This window comes from Schistocerca americana, chromosome 1, assembly GCF_021461395.2.
Source record: "Schistocerca americana isolate TAMUIC-IGC-003095 chromosome 1, iqSchAmer2.1, whole genome shotgun sequence".
NCBI lineage: Eukaryota > Metazoa > Arthropoda > Insecta > Orthoptera > Acrididae > Schistocerca > Schistocerca americana.
Window position 1 is genome coordinate 1,157,895,827 of NC_060119.1, and position 19,715 is coordinate 1,157,915,541.

The 19,715-nt window shown below is 37.7% G+C and overlaps 1 protein-coding gene across 1 annotated transcript in view; it reads right to left on the minus strand.

Annotated features, from left to right (window-relative positions):
• Window positions 1-707: 707 nt before the first annotated feature.
• Window positions 708-19,715, minus strand: part of LOC124597664 — a 307,295-nt gene continuing 288,287 nt past the window's right edge. The window contains exon 16 of the mRNA XM_047135951.1: window positions 708-827. Coding sequence (XP_046991907.1) covers window positions 708-827 — 120 coding nt within the window. The remainder of the gene's footprint in view (window positions 828-19,715) is intronic.

Genomic DNA, 19,715 nt, shown 5'->3' on the forward strand with positions numbered 1-19,715 from the left:
GGAAAGTCTTCATTCAATACAATTTAACTTATCATCTTTTTTTCCATTTCTCCTCATTTCTTAGTTGCTTCAAAATTCAAGGAAGTGTGTTCTGTTCTTGCAACTAAATGAAAGGAAGTTTGTATTTTGCATGCATGTTTCACTTCTTTTATTTACGAAGCTTCTTCAGTGGCCTGTAATATATGTCTGTTTTTAAATAATAAATGCATTATGCAGTAGTTACAAACACGTTACTATATTATTTTTCTCATGTTTCCTTCATTTTTCAGATCAGAAACAACTTTTTTAGCACAAGTTTCTAAATGTAACATGGTTAACATATTTGTAACTGAAACAAGTATGGCAAAAAACAAACTACCTTTCATTTAGTTGCAAAGACAGAATATGTATCCATGAACAATTTAACTTATTTAAAAAGAGTGAAACTGAATACCTCCACACTACTAGATGCATGTACAAATCATTTTACTAACAACAGCACCAAGTCCTAGAAAAAGAATAGCATGTTTATTGTCACAGAGAGAAGACAAATAAGAGTGCTACTCCACAATGGCCTCTTTCAAAAGATAGAAATAAGTTCCTGATGGGAAAGAAAAGATTAGTATTAGTCAATTCTTAAAGTCATTTCTGTACCCGAATGTTCTCTGCTCCATTATGTTATTTACAGAGTACCTTGAACAGGCTAATAAAAATTCAAAACAAGCATTTTATAACAGATGTTTCAATTCTCCCACCTTAGCCAATGTTCTGAAAGGAAGAGCACTCCTTTCGCACCAAGCTTCAGCAAAATCATCTTCTTCTGGTTGGCATCTGATAACTTCAGGCAACTAAAACAACAATTTAATAATGAAAGTAAATTTATTTTTATAATAAATGGGAATAATAAATGCCATAGTCACATCAACTTGCATTTTTATAAATTTGTTATCCTACAAGACACTTCAGTTCACTGGTACATGAGAGAACACGTGAACAAATTTGTATGACTCTACAACATCAACAACTTATGAACAGATTTGTTGCATTATTACTGGTTTACATCAAAACACTTGTAAACGTAATCAAGCACACACTCGGTTTTTCATAATGCACTGCTTTTTAACAACTAAACCTCCACCAGAAAGAAGCCCTTAATGCAAATGTTTTTAGCTTCAATCTCTCCCAAACAAAGAGAGAAAATTACATGTGCATTTTTCATTCGTAGGTAGGATAATAAATTTGGTGGTCTCAAGTATACTGGGTGGAAAGTGCCTCCCTTGGAACTAGGTATTAAGACACATAACTAGAAGAAAAGAGGAACTATACAATACTGCAGTGGCCGTGTTGTTCAAAAATACGATGCAATGTTCCTTCGGACATGCACGCATGTGCAAAGGAATGGGCACTGCAGTGACAGAAGCCATTATTAAATTCACAAAACATATTTGCAGTTCTGAATTTGGACAACCATCAGCTATATAATAGAATGACGACAACAAAAATATGTGCTGGACTGGGACTTGAACTCGCGATAAGTCACTCTAGCACTAGGCTACTCGAGAATTCCTCACAGAAATATAGTAATGGACGTATGAGTAGAAGTTGTAGACACATGTGGCAACATATCAGCCGCCTAATGGCAAGGGGACCAACTGCAATAAGTGGGAAATCTGGGTTTGAGTCCAAGTCTGGCACAAATTTTCATTTCATCATTCCATTATACAGCTGATGGTTGTCCATATTCGCAACTGCATATGCATTTCACATTAAAAAAAAGAGATTGTCTCTATTACATAACAGTCATGTTGGAGTCAAAATATCTGCACATAAAATATAAAAATTAATGCAGTAATTATAACAGAGAAACCATATATAATAGCTCTGTTCCCCTGTACGTCAAGTACTAACAAGATAGGCAGACTCGATTGTGTTAATTATTGTCTAAAAGATGGGGCTGATCTTTCTTTTCTTGCTCTCATTACACAATGCAACAGTGAAAAAACTTTTTTCACAAATGCACATTTTTTTAATGTATTTCTGCCTCCTGAATTAAAAAAATAATACTCAAAACATCGTATCAGCCACAGTTTTGTCACCAACATTTACTCTACCAATACTGATATCACATATTGAAGTAGTACATACATATGGCACACAAAACATGCTAAAGCAGAAAACGAGGTTAAAACAACAACATATTGAAACACACATGCAGTGAACAGGTGCATGCAGAGAAAGTGCTACAAAACGTGCACTAATCTCAATCATTCCAATCTTTCTTAGTTGCCATGGTGTAGCCCCTACTTTTCCTCTTATGGGGCATTTCCTTGTGCTCACACTGAAGCATCCGGAATTAGTTGCCCATCATCTGAACATTCTAAGTTACCTGGTATCATCACTTCCTGACCTCTATAATCTGATGGAATCTATCATCCTGTTGTTCACAGCACCCAAGTTTGGAGGGAACAAGTCAAGTGTGAATTTTAAAAACATGTAACTCCAAACTAATTGAGCAGTCCAGTGTTTTGAGATCCATCAATATAGTCTCAACCTTGTTGATATACTCTGGGCTATACCTGTTCCCTATGAAGTTTTGAACCACACACACACCACCTTTAAAAAAATTGGGGTTTTGTTTCTTTATCTTAAATCGATGTTTAGAGTTTTTTGAAAAAATGGTAGCTAAAAGAATAGAAATGGACATTGGACAATTGTTAGAAACCAGGTTAAAGATCTCTTGGTTTGTGGCAACACCCATGTTTCTGTTGCTTTCACATGTCAAATGTTGTCATTAGATTCCCATTTGAGAATCATATACTATAAAACTGTTTTTCTAGTTCATAATCCAGTTAGAAGATACCCTTTGCAATGCTCTCAAGTTTTCCCTTGCTTATCTTTGGCTTCTCAGCATTGTTTTGCTTATTAACATTTCTGTAGTTCAAGTTTAGGCTATTCTTGAAAGTTATTGTGACTCCAAAAATATGTTTTGATACCAGTGTGAAATTCAAGAGTCGTTAGGAATATATTCTGGATTCATTATGAGACAATTACTGATGGCAGTAGATTTCTTAAGAGTGACCAAAGCTGAAAAGTGGGTCTCTGAGGCAACTACAGCAGCCAGAATAACAAGGAGAAACAAGGAAAGGCAGAGAGAAGACGAGGAACATGTAAATAAAGATTATGCAGCTGGAATGTATTAGAAACCACAGAGGTGAACCATAGATAAACTGTAACTTTGAATTGAATTTCATTAGAATTAAATTTTCTGACATGTTTATTTTATGCACAAATAAAGAAAATGAAGCACCTCAGCCATATCACCAGAGAAATTTACTTCAATCAAGTAGTTTCGGCACAACACTTATGCCATCTTCAGGTCCTGATTACCAAACAACAATTCATGAAACTACAATTCTCAAGTCTGACAGACAAATTAACATAAAAATAATAAATCAAGAAAGCACTAAAACCATTATAGTGATTTGTTTGATGTTCTGCCAACAGAAATGTACAGTGGTGCATAAACATTCCATGCAGTGGAAGTTTCAAGCTGTATTAATACAATCGTTCTTTGGTTTACTTTCTATTTGTTATTCCATGCTTTACATTGTATGTGCATTCGTATTTGTATACCTGTAAGCTGTTAATGAGTATCCACAAATTTGGTGTCCCCAACAGACTACAACACACCACATCTCCATCGGCTTCAGCATTCTGCGCAGTTTCGCAACATTGATGTTTGTAACTTCTGCACCAGCAGCACTGCACTTGTTCCCAAACAAGAATGAACGACTCACCAGTCACAACTGAACTGACAGCCAGCAGTGCAGTTAACAGTGTGACAATTCTGGCAACATAATCCTCCATTATGGTTTGTTCAGCTAGATAGTTAGTTTGTCCCTGCACAAATCTCAGCGGACCAGACTAAATACATCTTGTGGTTGCAGTGTTCACAAAGGATCTAGCAGCAGAAGTCCAGGATCTTCTAGTCATACCACCAGTAACCAAACAGTATGCCCACATTGTGCGCACATTGATGATAGCCTCCCTGCAATCGCAACTGCCAGAGTTCGAAAGATGGCGGTGCCTTCCAGGCAGGCCACTGCCATGGTAATACCCGTGAGGCAGTTCCCCTTTCATTTTGTTTCAGTGATCATCATACAATTTCATTCGACTTTGGTGTATCTAAATTTTCCCTGATTGATATTAATAATGAAATTCCTGTGTTGCACTCGTGTGTACAGAGCTTTTATGTGGATCAAAATAACATGCTGCGCCGGCCAGCCAGCTTGCTCCCTTCCATCCCCGCTCTACCGCTCTACAACGTACTCTCCTGCACTGCACAGCATAGCATCTGTGTATTTAATCTACCTATAACCAACCGTTAAGAAATCTACGTATTCAGCAGTTAATTGTACACTACCAGAAAAAAATTATTAGTGTGTAGCTCAAACAAATTGTTACCTACAGAAAAATATTTTTTTAAAATAATTGGAGTACATAATTTATACTTTTGTAACATTTTTGGCAGACCAGTTTTTGACCTTCCATGGCCTGGACGTGGACCATGGTCCGCCAGTTGCCAACCGCTGACATAGACCATGATACAGGTTGTGCAGGATATGGTGGCTGATACACAGCGACCAGTTTTCGACCAAAGAGCTGGGCGAGTTTATTTGTTTGTTCAGAAGGAGAGGCCAACAAGCATTTGACAGCTTTTGGTCAGTCAGCAATGACAGAATCGACATGCACCTGGCAATTTTTCTCAAACGATTTTACAGAAACTATTCAGTAAAAAAATTCATTTTTGCTTTACTTATAGCTTTATATGTAAGATTCATTATAATGTGCCCATAATTTTGTTGATGGTCATAGTTATTGTGATATTTACTTGGAAATAAAACAAGGCACAAAATACAAAAAAGTTTGCAATGAAAAGTAGGGGTCGCTATGATTTTGCGTCTGGTGCATATTATGTTGCTGCACATGTAATTTAGCTAATACGTTAAAATTTTCTTTAGATTTCGCTGGAGGTCTCTATCTGTCACCAATCACAAGAAAGTTGATCTGACGTAGCACACTTATTTGCAATTGCACCACACTAGCAATAAAACCAGAGTGAAATATCCACAACATCCCCCATATTTCATAAACGGTTTGCGATATAAACATGAGATTTTGGCAAATGATAGCAAACAAAGAGAAGAGTATTTAGCTGTGTGGTTATTATGCTAAACTTCATTACCTACTGTGTTAGCCCACTAACCACAGACTTTTCTGAGGAAAGAATGAAATTTTTAAGGGCCATAAATAGCTGGTGAAATGAGAAATGGTTATGGGTTTTGGAACAACATAAGTGAGGCAGTTACATATTTATATTTACATTGCTAGAGCTGCATGGTCAACGATGGACATGTCCGAAAGAACAGATACCACCTTCATATATATAAACGGGAATCTGCAAAAAGCCGTGAGTAATGAGTATAACGGGCAGGGGCACTATGAATATAGTGCGGGACAATAAGTTGGGAGTGTGGGTCTCAAGGGAGGCATGCCAGAGATAAATCCCTGCAGTCACACTGTCCTCTGTGTCCTCTGTGGCTCAGATGGATAGAGCATCTGCCATGTAAGCAGGAGATCCGGGTTCGAGTCCCGGTCGGGGCATACGTTTCGAACTGTTCCCGTTGACTTAGTGCGGTAATAAAGTAATGAGACTGATTTTCTTTGCAAGATGTGGCAACACTGCAGGCTTGTGTAGGCACAATATCTTTGACCTTGGTCGATAAGCTGCTTCTAGTCCAAGCGGCACATCGATGCAACTGCTCAGTCGTGAGTTGTGCTGTAATAAGTTAACACGAGTTTGTGTCTCTCGTCATGGAAATGGAACTGCATAATGTCGCGCAACAGTATGCCATTTCTTTTTGCATTAAATTGGGTGAAAACGCGACGACAACTTACGGTAAGCTTCATAAGGCTTCTGGAGAGGAGGTTATGTCAAGAGCTCAAGTTTTTCATTGGCATAAAATGTTTAGTGACGGCAGAACGAATATAGAAGGTGAAGACTGCAGTGGACATGAAATGCATGCTTGTGTGCTTCTTTGATTCCAAGAGAATTGTTCGTAAAGAGTGGGTGCCTCCTGGACAAACAGTTAACCAATATTACTCCAAAGAAATTTGAGAAAGACTTTGTAAAAGAGTTCTTCGTGTCTGTGCCAACATTGCTGATAATTGGATTCTGCATCACAATAATGCGCCGTCCCACACTGCTCTGTCAGTATAGCAATTTTTAACCTCAAAACAATTTTTAGTACTACCACAGCCACCTTATTCACCATATATCACTCCGTGCGACTTTTTTCTATTTCCACGAGTCAAAACGGCGGTCAAGGGACACCTTTTTCAAACAACACAAGATGTCCAAAAAGCTGGAGGATATTACAGAAAATGAATTCCAGAAATGTTACCATCAATGGCAGAAGCGCTGGAAAAAGTGTGTGCAATCAGAAGGGAACTACTTTGAAGGAGTGAAGGAGACAACACTAAACTTGACTAAAACAGTAAGCAACATTCCTCCCCCCCCCCCCCCCCCCCCCCCCCCCACACACACACACACACACACACACACACATACATCAGTCTCATTACTTTATTGTCGCACATCATATATCAATGCCTGTATGCAGCTAGGGGTATTCATTCTATTGTAATTTCATTTTAATTGCACATTTATTTTGTACCGAGGGTGTGCTTTTTCATAAGATGCTGACCTTACTTTTCCTCAGTTCCCAACTTAATAAACTCAGTTTCAAAATTCTCTCACAACTGCGACTACACAACATACCCTTAGTGAGATGAGACTGTGCAAACTCTGGTGAGTTTTGGCAAGAGCAGCAAATTTTAACATCGCAACAAGAGAAGTGTGTAGGTTCTACTCAGAATTCTCCACTTATGACCATTCTATGAAAGTTACAAAAGGTTAACAAACCAGGCAAAAATAATTCACTGGATTTTTGGCAGAATTTTTTTTAGATACTAATAAATGAAGAGGTGACAGATATTTTTCAATGGTCACCAGACCAAACAGCGAGGTCATCGGTCTCACCGGATTAGGAAAGGACGGGGACGGAAGTTGGCCATGCCCTTTCAAAGGAACCATCCCAGCATTTACCTGGAGCGATTTAGGGAAATCACAGAAAACCTAAATCAGGATGGCCGGACACGGGATTGAACCGTCGTCCTCCCGAATGCGAGTCCAGTGTGCTAATGTAGTAGGAGAAAAATAGCTATTGTCAAAAGAGGTTTGAGCCCGTTTAACTTTATGTTATTCTACCCAATGTTAAGGTTCTATTGCTCTTTGACAGTGAACCTCTTATTAGAAGACTCAGCTGTGTTTTGTTAACAATATATTACCTAATTAATATATAATGTATTAAAATTCTAATATAGAATTTCAATTCATTTGTCAATAAAGTGGAGTTGTCATATTGTCTAACAAAGAAATATTTAATTGTGCATTTGGGAATTTCTCAAATACCTGTTATACTTTTTACAAAAGGCTTTTCTTGCTTAATTTTATAGACAAAGGCCACCCAAAAGCAAATTATGCACGTAAAATTAAAAAATAAATGTATTTTCAGAGTAAATGAAATACATGAGTCTTTTTAAGGTCCTCTTTAACAAATCGAAACTCCCTTTTGACAAAATTCTTGCTACATCCTGCCATTGTTGCTGCACTTCAGTAACAGATTCAGGGCGTATACGCAGACAAGGAAAAAAAAACCTGGATTTCCCAGTTAAAAACACACTTTCTTGGGTGAAAATAAACTTATCCCTGGATGAAACTACATTTTCCCATCTTAAGTGACGACATACTTCCCCTTGGAGCTGTAAAACTTATTAGTCCTTTGAATGGTGAAAGATTTATACACTGGCATAGAACTTTCTGGCACTTCAGGAAACACAATCCTGCAAAAAATAACGCATTTGAGTATGAACATGAATTCCACCAATTACACCACAACAGCTTCAGAAACACTAAAATCGAGATTGTGAGGTGCTTTTGTAGCCAATCATAGCTCATGTCACATGATCTCTCCAGCCAGTGACAGCAGATATTAAGAGCATAGGTAACATGATGTAGTCGCCAACAGCAACATCACTATTACACAGTGCGAACACACAGATAGAAAATGTTAATGGTTTAAATTAATATACAAGAAAAACTAAGCTTTCACATATGATACTGATCATCAAAAAAATTTTATTGTGTTTTCCGAGGGTGTGGTTAGGTAAGATCATAAGAGCACCAGCGAAAATTGCTGCAGCTGAATATTCCTGACAAGCCTGATTATAAATTTCACTGCTGTGCACTGGTCATATTGTGAATTACCTGTCTGAATACACATTCCGTCGAGCACTTTGACGTTACCCCTAGTAAAGCCAGTTAAGTCTGAAATTGCTCAAGAGCTCACTTCATACATTTTTGCCATCGTTATTGCATAATTTAAATGGTTAATGGAAAATCTCATATAAAGATGTGAAACAAATACTAACAAAGAGATAGAGGGGCTGGCCAGTACTTACCTCAGCTCAGTACAGCCGACAGATACACATAAAACAGAACTGAAAATTTACGTTCCTAGCTTTCGGAACAAATGTTCCTTCATCGGGGAGGAGAGAGGGGAAAGAAAGGGAAGAAGGGAAAGGAGATTCAGTTACTCACAACCCAGGTTATGAAGCAACAGGGAAAGGAAAATAGGGAAAGTAGCAAGGATGGAGGCATGGTTGTCAGAGGGAAGCCAAAGATATTCTACAGTAAGTACTGTGCCAGCTTCAAACCAAAGAGGATGCATACAGAAGTAAAGAGGTATATAGTATAAAGATAAACACAACTATGTAGGATGAAAAGATGCGTGAATGGCTAAAGAGGAAAGGGAAAGAGGAGAAGACTGAAGAGTGAATGGGAGTGAGGTTGTTTAACAAAGGTTCAGTCCAGGGGGATGGCGGGATGAAAGGATGTGTTGGAGTGCAAGTTCCCATCTCCGCAGTTCAGAGGGACTGGTGTTGGGTGGGAGAAGCCAAATGGCACATACGGTGTAGCAGGTTCCTAGGTCCCTAGAATTATGCTGGAGGGCATGCTCCGCTACTGGGTATTGGGCATCTCCTAGGCGGACAGTTCGTCTGTGTCCGTTCATGCGCTCAGCCAGTTTAGTTGTTGTCATGCCGATGTAAAAGGCTGTGCAGTGCAGGCATGTCAGTTGATAAATGACGTGTGTAGTTTCACACGTAGTCCTGCCTTGAATTGTGTAGGTTTTACAAGTAGCGGGGCTGGAGTAGGTGGTTGTGGGGGGATGCATGGGGCAGGTTTTGCAGCAGGGTCGGTTACAGGGGTAGGAACCGCTGGGTAGAGAAGGTAGTCTGGGAATATTGTAGGGTTTAACAAGGATGTTACGGAGGTTGGGGGGGGTGACGAAAGGCAACTCTGGGTGGTGTGGGGAGAATTTTGTCAAGGGATGATCTCATTTCAGGGGTTGACTTGAGAAAGTCATATCCCTGGCGGAGTAATTTGTTGATGTTTTCGAGGCCAGGATAATATTGGGTGACAAGGGGGATGCTTCTGTGTGGTCTGGGGGTAGGAACATTGTTGTTGGATGGGGAGGAATGTATTGCTCGGGAAATATGTTTGTGGACAATGTCTGCAGGATAGTTGCGGGAGAGGAAAGCACTGGTCAGGTTATTGGTGTAATTGTTGAGGGATTCGTCACTGGAGCAGATACGTTTGCCACGAATACCTAGGCTGTAGGGAAGGGAGCGTTTGATGTGGAAAGGATGGCAGCTATCAAAGTGAAGGTACTGTTGTTTGATTGTGGGTTTGATATGGACAGAGGTGTGGATGTGAGCTTCAACAAGATGGTCAACATCCAGGAAGGTGGCTTGGGTTTTGGAGAAGGACCAGGTGAAATTCAGATTCGAAAAGGAGTTGAGGTTATGGAGGAAATTAAGGAGTGTTTCTTCACCATGAATTGCATAATTTGTAATCTATGAAAGAATGAAAATAAATACGAAAAACTAGCCTTGAAACTGTGTCCTTTTTAGTATGTGTTACCTTTTTAAAATATATCAAACACAAATGTGCCAGTAAAATTTTAAATAATGGCATAAATGGATGGTCTTCTAGGCCCGAAATTTTTCTTAGTGTTTTGAATGATTTAAGAAATTCGTTGCACATTCTCACATCACACTAACATAATTCACCTTGTGTACAAGGAAATTTACATTGAAAGTAATCTTCTGAAACCACCATTAGCAATATTTTCCCACAAGCTGTTAGAAATGTAAACAATTATGATGTCACCCTTATTGAAATGAGGCACAGGAGGAAAACAAATCTATAGTAATTTGCTGTTACGAAATATTGCATAATGTTTGACACATTTTGCTGTCAGTAGATGCCTGTGTGTGCACTGTGTTATGTTGTTGTAAATGGCGCATTTCCTTTGCAACTAAAGTTTTACTTTTGTGTTTCTGTTGTTTATGTTTCATTGCTGCACTATTATTCTACAGTAGTGGGCCAAAGCAAATATTTTTGTCAGAATATCTGTTCTTACCAATCACAATATCTGTTCTTACCAACCAAAATTACAAAAACTTAACTGAAAACTAAAGTAATGAAAAATTCTCAGAATTCTAAGAAATTCACAGGCTTTTCCCGAATTTCTCCTGGGTGAAAAAATTCCTGGCTTGTTCTCAGATTTCCCAGTTGTCCCGGGGTGTATACACACTGAAATTGATAAGTACTGGCAGTCCATTTCACTCGACAAACACAAGTTGTCACCATCTCAGCAATGTTGGCCAACATATGACTGTGAGCTGTAAGCCCCTTACACTGCAGTCAAAAAATTCAGACAGATATTAGATAGGTGACAGTTCACCATTATATGAATTATAAGCTGCTTACCTACGCCTTTAAGGCAAAGCCGGACAAAACATGATCTAGACAGCCGACACTCACCTAGGCAGCAGCCACTTACATTACATCAGAAAGTTCACAACCAGCATTGTGTATGTGGAAGAGAAGCTAAATGTTCCAGCCGATGCACTTCCGCATGTAGAAAGAGTGAACATGGTACCACATGACACTGCATGTGTGGAAAAAGTGACAAATGCCATTGATTACAATGTCCTCGTGCATGCGCAACAAACGATGGTAGAACATTCAAAAGATAACATCTGGCTCACTTTAAATTGTGCAACTGAAAACATATACATTAATTTGCACAAAAACATATGTAATAGGTCATAAAAGTTATTGTAGAAGGTCATAAAAGTTATGTAAGCAATAAAAGATAACATCAAGGAACCAAGACAGCATGCTAATCACAAGCCAAGTATAAATATGCAACAGCATGTGTAAATACAATTTTTGGGACAAATGACCTCCACGAAACAAAAGTAACAAACTGATCAAAAATCTCTGGTAAATATAAAACCCACTGGCAATTGTGAACCCTGGAATCATGAGTGACATATGCACTATTTTGTCAACATGTAATAAACACAAACACATAATGGTAAGAAAATGAAAAACAAATGTGTAAAGACCATCTTCATGCACCTCATACTCATTTAATAAAAATATCCTCGGTAAAATTAGTTAAACAGTGTCATGGTCAACATACTTGGAACAGTACACAGACAGTGTGGTACCAATAACTACATTGTTTCAGCAATGGGGACCAAAGTATAGAACACTATCCAGTGTCCCTCGAACTCTTACCATACATGGCACGTAGAAAAGATCAGTTGTATGTACAACAGGACACACTGGCGGGAAGGAGGGGGGAGGTGGAATTCATGTGTTTGACAGTCACAGTGTAACTGTTGTTAGTCCACCTATGGTTTAGTGATTGTTTAATATATTATTTCCGTATTAATTCGGTTATTTGACATAAGCGTTGCAGCTACATTTTTTTTTTTTTAATGATATAGCTGTGGTGGTTCATTTTATTTATTTATATCATCCATTGCTGTCCCTCACCCACAAGAATTACTGACTTCCACAAATTTGACCAGAGGTATGAAAGTTTTTTGTATGTTTCCAGATACTATTTGGAGTAAAGTAGACTACAGGTATTAACGTACTATCTACAGGAAAAAACTACATAATGATTAATTAAGAACAAAAACATGTAACTGAAATGACATAATTATAGTCTACTTTTTAGATAAACATGTTGTTGTAAAATTTGAAGTAAAATTTGAAATTTTCCTGGCGAATCAACTGGTCTAACTGGTTGTTAATATGTAAAGTAATGCTACAAGCATCTAAGCAAGATAGATAGCGAGTGCACAGATTCAAAGTTTCCCATAAATAAAACATGTAACTTACTGATCTTCACAAAAAACAGTAATGAAGTCAATACAAGAACAAACCGTGATTAACTACATGTCAGAAAGTTCAGCAAGAAAAATTGCTAATGTTCTACAATTTTTATCCTACTAAGAGTTAAACTTTTTTAGTTAGAGTCCTGTCAACTTCATGAAAACTGTTAGTATTTTTCCAGGTGTTCACAGGCAAGCTACCTTAAAGGCAGTTCTGCATTCTACAGTTGAAATCAATGTGCCACTTCTGAGCTTCACATGGTGTTTTTGTGTATATCATCATTATTGCAAATGTATGCAATTTGTGCAAAAACTGTGGATGTATGATGCCTTGAGTATCAATTTAGAATTCAAGAAGTAGAAATGCATCAAGAACTACTACATTTTTGAAAAAATGTTTTTGTGACCTTCCAGTTTGTTGCATTGTGTTATCCGTAGTTAATATTTTTAATACTGTAGTTTGCGCACCTTGCAGCACCATGTTTGTCCCCAACTGCTTGGATTAGTAATTGGTGTACTACTACAATTGTATATAGTTAAAAAAGATATACAAGAGACTCTACTTGTTGCAATGATCAATTTTTAAGTTTTTATGAACAGCTCCTAGATAGTGCTATTAAGATGGGACTTCGTTATTCTTTTAAAATTGGTCATTTGTTGCTGTTAAAACGATGGCAACGGAGAAATAGGCCAAGCCGTTTGTCAACTATGAGCATTTAAAACATTACTCTTGCAAAGCAATGGAAATTTCATTTGAAGATTTTTGTAGTGTGTTGTTTTACTGTTTTTATAAAGGTCTAACCCCACAACTACAATTTCTACGTCAAACTGTTTGTCTATCAGCCACACTTAGCAAAGGCTGTTTACTGTTGGCTTGCAGAATTACAACACGGTTGTGTTTCCAGCAGTGACATACCTCCAAAAAACATCAATCCTGTGCACAACATGACTGAAGGTATCTGCATGTGTCTCACCAAGAGTTAGGTTCATCCTTAGGCATACTGAAGAAGCAGTACTTCGGTTTTGCATGAACATTTAACTTATAAAAGACATGTCCCCAATGGATTCTGCTCAATAAGAAGCTCAAGTCAATTTGTGACTGTTCACCCCCCTTTTCTTTCTTTTTCTTTTTTTTCCCCTCCATTTGTTGTCCTCGGTGTCGATGTACTGTGTTGTGATACTGGCTGAAAAATGGGGTGTGGAAGTACAACATTAACTATTTTAAATAATGTAGCCAACAGGTGCACAGTTGCTTTTCACATAGTTTACTTCCACTGTTCACAACCCCGTCATAATACACAGTTATATATTGCCAGTGCACTATTGTTTTTACTTTCCATAAGCCTCGTTAATAGTTTACAGGCAAACCTCCACATACTGCTACAATAGTTTACTGTTGAACATCTACGAGCAGTAAAAACCTAACCACAAAGTTCATAGGTCTTGAAGAATAGAAAGGTATGTATGGAGCAAACACTGTCATTGTTTTAACACATGGCCTAATTGTTTTAAATTATTTCACAGATGCATTGTTGTTGATCTAACCAATACAGGTTCTTCGTCTGAAACTATGCCATTGACTGACTGTCTTGTGATCAAAAATCGGGTCCTTACATATCCTCACAATAATAGTTACTGAAACTACACATTGTTCGAAGTTAAATTTTACAGAAATTACAATTAAAACTTAACTCATTAAATTAACTGAATACATTGAAAAATTCATTCCTTTTAACAGTTTCTTCTACTACAACGTTTAGGCAGAATTATTTGTTTAAATGATTCAAAATAACATATGTCATTACACAAACAATACTTTTGATAAAACTGTTAATTACTTTGGAATTAAGTAAGGGCCGGCTTTGCTAACATGTTTTCAAATAGAACCAAACAGATCCTTTAAGAATACTATTTAGTTGTTCCTCCAAATGTTTATAATTAGTACAGAATTTATATTTGTTTATATATCAACAATAGAATTTAAGTTATGAAACAATTACTGATTTCATCCTATAACAAAGGATACTAACTAGGAATAATCAAAATAAACTAGAAAATCAATTACATACATAAAATTAAGAACAAAATTAGATCTGGTGTAATATTCTTTAAAACTGAGGGTCAATCTTTCTCTTTTATGAAAATGCCAATTATACTCACATATGTTAATGGTAATTAGTTAAAAACAAAATGAATTTAAAGGAGGCAGATGGCAAAACAAGAGGGGAAGTAAAATTATCCCAGCTTGCTTCATCATAAATTGAAGTAGGGAAATGTAGTAAGAAAAATTCCGGTAGAATGTAAATAATTTAGGAGTAATGGAGACCACTCACTAAACAACAGAAGCATTGAGTGATCGAGTGGCACACCCAAATCAGAAGGAAAAATTTTCTGTATTGAATTTTTATTGATCTAGTCTACAAAAGTAGCTTTAACGTAAGACACTGGGCAATTCAATTTACGTGTATGTAGGCAAAAGTGATTTCTACAAATACATATTTAAAATTACAAATTCATACATTTAAATATTCAAATAATACACTTTACATATAATGATAATAATCAATTTTTGAAAATATAATGTAATTGAACAGATAAAAAATCTACTCACCAAGTGTCACAAAAGGTATTACAGTTTGCAAGTTTTAGGAGCCAGTGGCTCCTTCTGCTTGCAGAAGTGTTGAAGGGGAAGGAAAAGGTGCGAAGGAAAGGACTGGTGAAGTTTAGGGAAAGAGGTAGAGTTCAGAAAAGTCGCCCAGATCCCTAGGTGAGGGGAGACTTACCATACGAGGTGAAAAGGAAACACTGATTGTTGGGGACTGCACTGGCTGATATTTGAATGTTTTCATTTAAATAATATGCTCCATACATTTAAATATTCTTTAATGGAGTAAAACCAGTGATGCTGAAAACGTGACTTTAAAGATTATCCAAAGGTTTTGACCTCAGTATTTGCTTATAAGTTTTTGACAGATTGCCAAAGTTTAACTCCCATTTGGGAAGTACTGTTTTGGCAAGGGGATGAGCTGGTTTGGGTCATATGTATTCAATGTCTGGCAAAGTGGTAATGAATTACACAGTTTTTTACAGTCTACTGTACTTCCATATTATATTTATTTTTAAAGAATATAAGGGTTTTCATAATCTAGATAGGAAGGAACTTCAAAGATCTTAAACTGAGTTTTCGATGAATCTCTAGGTTTGCATCCAAGTATGGATCTAACTGTCCTTCTTTGCAGTTTGAATATGCTGGTAGCTGCGAGTTTCTCCAAAATATGACCCCATAGTTAAGGTAAGACAGAAAGTAGGCACAATATGCAATCTTTAATGTTATCTCAGGATGTTAGTAAGTGAAGAAGGTTGCAGGTCTTATTCAATTTTCTGTTAAGATATGCCACAACTTTGTTCTACTTTAAAATCCTTTGCAGCCATAATCCTTGGTTTCTGTATTGTTGTTGTATGGTTCATTGTGATAGAGAGAAATGGGATGTATGATTGATGGTTCAGAGCATTGTAAAATCTTAGTGTTTCAGTTTTTTTATTATTATTTGTTAGCAGCTGATTATTCTGTGTCTGGTTACTAAGCTATTTCATAACAGTTTTTACCAACTGCTGCAATCCTTCCTTGTTTTCCCCTTTTAACAGAATTGAAGTATCATATGCAAATATGATTGCTTTATAAAGATTCATGTTTAAACTTGGATTGTTAATGTAAAAATAAAACCATTGAGGAGACACAAAATCACTTTACAATAGAAGACAAAACTTGGATATAGCTGTATGAGCTTTTAACCAAGCAGCAATCAGCTGGTAGCGGAAGTCTAAAATCCACGTAAAATAATCTAATCTTTGATTTAAGCCTTCCACTTGTCCCAAAACCATACGACTGCAATTTGATCTGAGGCCAGTGTTGCAAATAACAAGCTGTGCTTCCACCCTGGGTAGGAGTCTAGCTGTGTTCACAACTTCACGCCAGCTATATATAAGAACAGAGGATGTCTGCTGAACGCAGGTTGGCAAGCATCATTTGTGCCAATGTGAGCTATTATTTGAGCCCCCTGCATCCAGTGCATCTAATAACCACTGTCATAGAGTTCTCCGCCAGTTGGACAAGGTCCTATGGCAGATAAATTTAAAAATTGTCAGTAGTCCTACCACACAAGTTATCTGTCGTTGGTTCAGATATATTCACAGCAACTGATAGCAACTTTTGCTTGTTGCTAAGTCATGCTATTTGGTCAGCCCCCACTATCACCTTTGGTCAAAATATGCAACCCCAGGTCAGGAATAGTACCATCCATGATTACAGACGATACCAAAGATGCCGACCCCCCACCCCACCCCTGAAAAAATAAGGAGAAAATAGAAAGAAAGCATTTAAGCTGAATGAGACAGAACAAAAACGTTAAGGTTTGCATCACATCTCGTGATTCTGTTAGAGACGACGAAGGGCTTGGAAGAGCAGTTGAACATATTGGATAGGTGAACGAAAATAAAAGTAAAGCAACCGTAATGGAGTGTAAGGCCCCTTGTCCATGACAAGGATATTCGCCAGACTGGCATTTCTGCCGGTTGATAGAAAACCAGTCGCCCTCGTCCACGGAGACGGCGTCGGAAATACTGCAGTCAAGTTGTGTGCAACGGAGCAGTAGGATGGATAACAGCGACCTTTGCACTCTCGTTGCACTATATTATTTTTACAAAAAGAAACAGTGTCATCGTAGGAAGTATTGGGTGCATCCTGTGCCACAAGATCGATTAAATTTGGTGCCTTCAGTATGCTAGATGAAAAACTATGACAGGACAACAGAAAGCACTTTAATTTTACAGGATGTCAAAAACAACGTTTGACAAATTACTGTCAATTTTACAAACTCATTTGCAACATGAGGACACCAGCATGCGAAACTGCATATCTCCTACTGAAATGCTTGCACACACTAAACCTACCTCCTCCTAGGGTATTCCAAAATATTCCAGGGGAATTGCCTTATGTTTTAGTTGCAGATGAAGCGTTTGCATTGCATAATAATTTACTTCATCCCTATGGTGAGTGAAATCTTGGTATCATTAAGCGTATTTTTAACTATCGCTTAAGCAAAGCAAGACAATTTGTAGAGTGTGGTTTCGGCACAATGGCCAATAAATAGAGGATATTTCACCGACATTTAAATGTCTCCACTGATTTTGCGACTGACATAGTGAAGGCTTGTACTGTTCTACAAAATTTCATCCATAAAGAAGGGGGTCTTAATACTCTGTGTGCGGATACGACTATAGATGTGGACTCTGCGATAACTGCCATGTACACAAGCAGTACGAGGTGGTGTGTCAGCGAACACTATCAGAAATCTGTTCGCTAATTACTTTGTTTCTGAAAATGGGAAAATTCCATGGAAAGATAAGTTCATCTAATGTATTCATATTTTATGTGAAACAAACAATAGTATAGAGAGAAGGAATGTGGTGTGTAATGAAAATGAAACAAAAAATTTGAGATGAAGTTAAACTACATACCTACATCATTTCTTTCCTTATCTCCAAGTATTTTAAAATCTTCTTTAATAGTGTACACACATCCTTCCACGCTTCCAAAGTCAGTCGTCTATCCTTATATTTTTGGTGTCTTATCCCACAGGACTGGCCATTCCTCCACCAACGCAATCAAAACTTCACAATCAATATTCAGTTCAGCATTCATCTTGAAACTCAACAGGTAGCTTGTTTGACGGCTCCAGGCACGACTAAACTCTCCCGGCACCCGGCAAGCTGCCGGCTTGAGGACACGCAGACATGTTCCAACATGTCTAACTGAGAACCCAGCGCTGGCTTTGCAGTGGGCAACCGGAGGTGGATCCGGCAGCCGGGCCAGTCGTTTTGCCATGTCTTCCCATGGACAAGCCCTCATAAGAAACAATGTGTCACTACAAACCCGGCAAATCTGCCGGACTGGCGGCCGGCGTATATTCTTGTCATGGACAAGGGCCCTAAGCCTATTAAGTCACATGGTTTTGGTAGCACTGGATGGGAAATGTGATACTGAAGTTAGTAGACAAGTTATACCACTGAGACAGCAAAATAACTGATGGCAGAAATAAAGGGGCTTTAAATGGATACTGGCAATGACAGGAACAGCATTTCTGAGAAAGAGAACTGTGAACATAAAATATAAGTTTTGATGCAAAGAAGACTTTTCTTGAAGTATTTGTCTGGTGCATAGTCTTATACGGAAGTTAATATTGAAGATTAAATAGTACAGACAAGAAGAGAACAGAACTTTTGAAACACAGTGTAACACAAGAATACTGAAGATTAGATGGGTGCATTAGATAATTGATGAAGAGATGCTGAATCGAACCAGGGAGGAAAGAAATTTATGGCATAACTTAACTAAAAGAGGGGGTAAGTTGGTAGAATACATCCTGCAGCATCAAAGAAAAGTTAATTTGGTAATGGAGGGCATTGTGGAGAGCATAAATCGTACAGGGAGACAAAGGATTGAATACAGTTAAGCATGTTCAAATGGACACACCTTGCAGAAGTTGGGCAGAGATGAAAAGACTTACATAGGTTAGACTAGTGTGAAGAAATAAATTAAACCATTTTTCAGACTGAAGACGATGATGATGACAATCTAATAGCCATGGAGATTGGAACAATATAGTAGGGGCAAGGCATAGAACATAAAGTTGCAGAAGAATATGTGCTTGGGAAAAGGAGCGAGCAGAAAGATTCTGACAAGTGAGTTTTTCAACAAATTTCAGCTACCCTTCGAAAACAGCTTACAGCTGCTCCCAGCATAAAACACTAAGTTACATTGCACAAACAGTGAACTGTTATGTTTCTTCAATGTTCACTACAACACTTTCACGTCTTGGAACCAACCTAGAGCCTGCAGTGAAATTTCCTTTTATAGTTTCATTTTCTGAATGGTCACATTGCTTTTCACAAACCTTTTTACAGCTGTCACACATAATTATCATTCCACTTCCTGTATCTATGTCATTTATTACAACAATTAAACACCATTTTACTGTAGCATTCCCCAAAATAGAGAGATCAGAAAAGCTGTAGTATCAGACAAATGGATTACCAGCAAAAAGCTGCAGCATCTAAGACAAAGGAGTGAAGCTGAAAATTATAAAATGCCACTAAAGAAGAATAGAAAAATTAACAGAGGCAAAAGCAAGAGCAATTAATGCCACTATAATTAACTCAAAAAACAAGGTAAAGGCAGCTTGGAATACAATTAATGGTTAAAGGAAGGAAAAAGCTGGTTCGAACAAAGAAAGAGCTATCAGATCAATGGAAGTAGACAACACAGTGGTTGCAGATGTTAGAGAAATAGCTAACAC